The sequence below is a fragment of the Austrofundulus limnaeus genome, unplaced genomic scaffold (genome assembly GCF_001266775.1).
Source record: "Austrofundulus limnaeus strain Quisiro unplaced genomic scaffold, Austrofundulus_limnaeus-1.0 Scaffold179, whole genome shotgun sequence".
In the NCBI taxonomy this organism is placed as follows: Eukaryota; Metazoa; Chordata; class Actinopteri; order Cyprinodontiformes; family Rivulidae; genus Austrofundulus; species Austrofundulus limnaeus.
The window spans coordinates 1,158,082-1,160,123 of record NW_013952581.1 but is presented as its reverse complement, the minus strand read 5'-3'; the positions used below and the strand labels follow the sequence as shown (position 1 = coordinate 1,160,123).

General features: G+C 38.4%; 2 protein-coding genes across 2 annotated transcripts in view; one reads left to right on the top strand and one right to left on the bottom strand.

The window, feature by feature from the left end:
- The window catches only part of cfap61 (cilia and flagella associated protein 61), a gene marked incomplete in the record, with an annotated part of 30,206 nt that extends 29,566 nt beyond the window's left edge, over positions 1–640 (bottom strand). The window contains 1 exon segment of the mRNA XM_014017957.1: positions 391–640. Coding sequence (XP_013873411.1) covers positions 391–536 — 146 coding nt within the window.
- Positions 641–745: 105 nt separating this feature from the next.
- The window catches only part of crnkl1 (crooked neck pre-mRNA splicing factor 1), a gene marked incomplete in the record, with an annotated part of 12,656 nt that continues 11,359 nt past the window's right edge, over positions 746–2,042 (top strand). Inside the window, 1 exon segment of the mRNA XM_014017959.1 lies at positions 746–904. Coding sequence (XP_013873413.1) covers positions 857–904 — 48 coding nt within the window.

Below are 2,042 nucleotides of genomic sequence, written 5' to 3'. Positions count from 1 at the left end.
TGATTTGAATTGAATTAAATATTTAGCTAGCTACCTAAATATTTAAGTTGCAACTTAAATATTTAGCTAGCTGCCTAAATATCAAACTTAAATATTTAGCTAGCTACCTAAATATTTAAGTTGCAACTTAAATATTTAGCTATCAAGTTAAATATTTAGCTATATAAATGTATGAATCATACGGTGAAAAACTGACTTTGAAAAATAAATCTGTTCTTTTTTCTTATAAAAGGCTAAATAACACAAAAACATGGTGGTAATTTTTGACTGTGTAACTTGACAAACGGCACCGCATCCTTACACTGTTTAACTTGGAATGGTTTTCTGTCCTTGTTTAAAGTTACAAATAAAGTTTTAAACAAAATAAACCATAAAACGGGTTCTTCTTACAGCAGATGGAGGACATCGATCCTTCCGAACAGCGCCTGGTCCGTGGAGGTCAGGAGGGCCTGGATCTCCTCTGCGTCCGCAGACTCAGTCCTTCTGACGGTCACAGCTTCCTCCTCTTCATCCTCACCTGGTCCACTCCTCCTCATCCTCACCTGTTGGCCTTATTCAGGCCTAAATGTTCCGAAACCATCCATTACTCATATAGCAGACACTTATCATCATTTACACATCATATTCTCTTACCTTGTTCTCTTAACTCGATGAAAAAGAAGCTTTTTATCTTCGACGTTTTTCTGCTTCGGTTTCTCCTGTTGCCAAAGCAACGCCACAGGAAGCCGCAAGGCATTCTGGGTGCTGTCATGGTGGAAGTTGGAGCAAACGTTGTTGTTGTGGCGACTTTAGTTTCGATCTAATCGTTAACTCTTATCTACTCTGAAGTGTTTTGGTTCACTGCACCGGCAGCAGCATGGCCTCCACGGCGGCAGGGAAGCAACGGATCCCGAAGGTGGCGAAGGTATGTAACTGGAGAGCGGGAGCTAACTGCGGCTAGGCTAATGCTAACTCTACAGGCATGCTAGGAGGCTAACGCTAACACTACAGGAATGCTGGGAGGCTACTGCTAACACATGAGTTCTAATTCAACACGTTCAACCGTGACTTCTAATTGTAAAATATAGTTAAATGATATTTCAGGTGTGAGAGCTTGGTCAGAATTAAACCATGCTAACTTTTACTTCAGGTACCTGCGCGGGACGCTACCATAACACGTTATGAGCTATAGTTTGAGACAAAAGGGGGTTAAGAAAGACCGGTTTCAAATAGATATACAAAGTTAAAATATATAACAGGCATACTGAATTGAAAATGATCAAACAAAGCCGGTTAAAATATAAATTAAGGTTTCTGGGCGGGTTAGCCTCAGTCCAGCTAAGGGTTTTGAATGAAACTCAAGAAAGTAAAGATTGGAGCTAAAACTGAAGAACCACCAATACAAAAAGACCATAACTTTGTCTAGGGATGTGGATACATTTTTAATCCTACACCAATATTAAATCTGACAGCGGATTYCAAAAGAACATTTCAAACCATACAAATATCACCAAAATCATGTGATTATCTGAAGGATGAGGGAAGTTATTGATGTTTGTTTTGGTGAAATCAGCTCATGTTTTCTTGCTGCAGTTCACAGCAGATCCAATGTGACCTTTTCTCCTTGCTGTTTTCTGTTTTTGCTCATAACTTCCTCAGTGTTCAAGATATCGCCATGAAATTTTAGGATAAGATTCACATTCTGGTTTTTGTAGGAAGCATCTTGTATCCTAAAAAACTAATAAAACTTAATAACCCAATTCAAAAGTAGCAGAAAAGGTATAAAATAAGATTACAAGGCAAACTGCAGCATCAAATCAACTTAATGCGTCTTAGAAAGTAAGGAAATTAAAACAATTTAAAAACCATGTGGACATCTGTTTTGTAAACAAAGCTCCTCAACCAATGACAGCGTGTTAAATGTGTCAAGTGACGAAGACGAGCGTCAAAACACTTTGCAACAAGCGCTGTTCCGGATAAAAAAAAACATACTTCGACGTTTCAAATCATCAAATTTGGAAAAAGGGCAGATAAAATAATCTTCTTCATGGCAGCTTATCTCT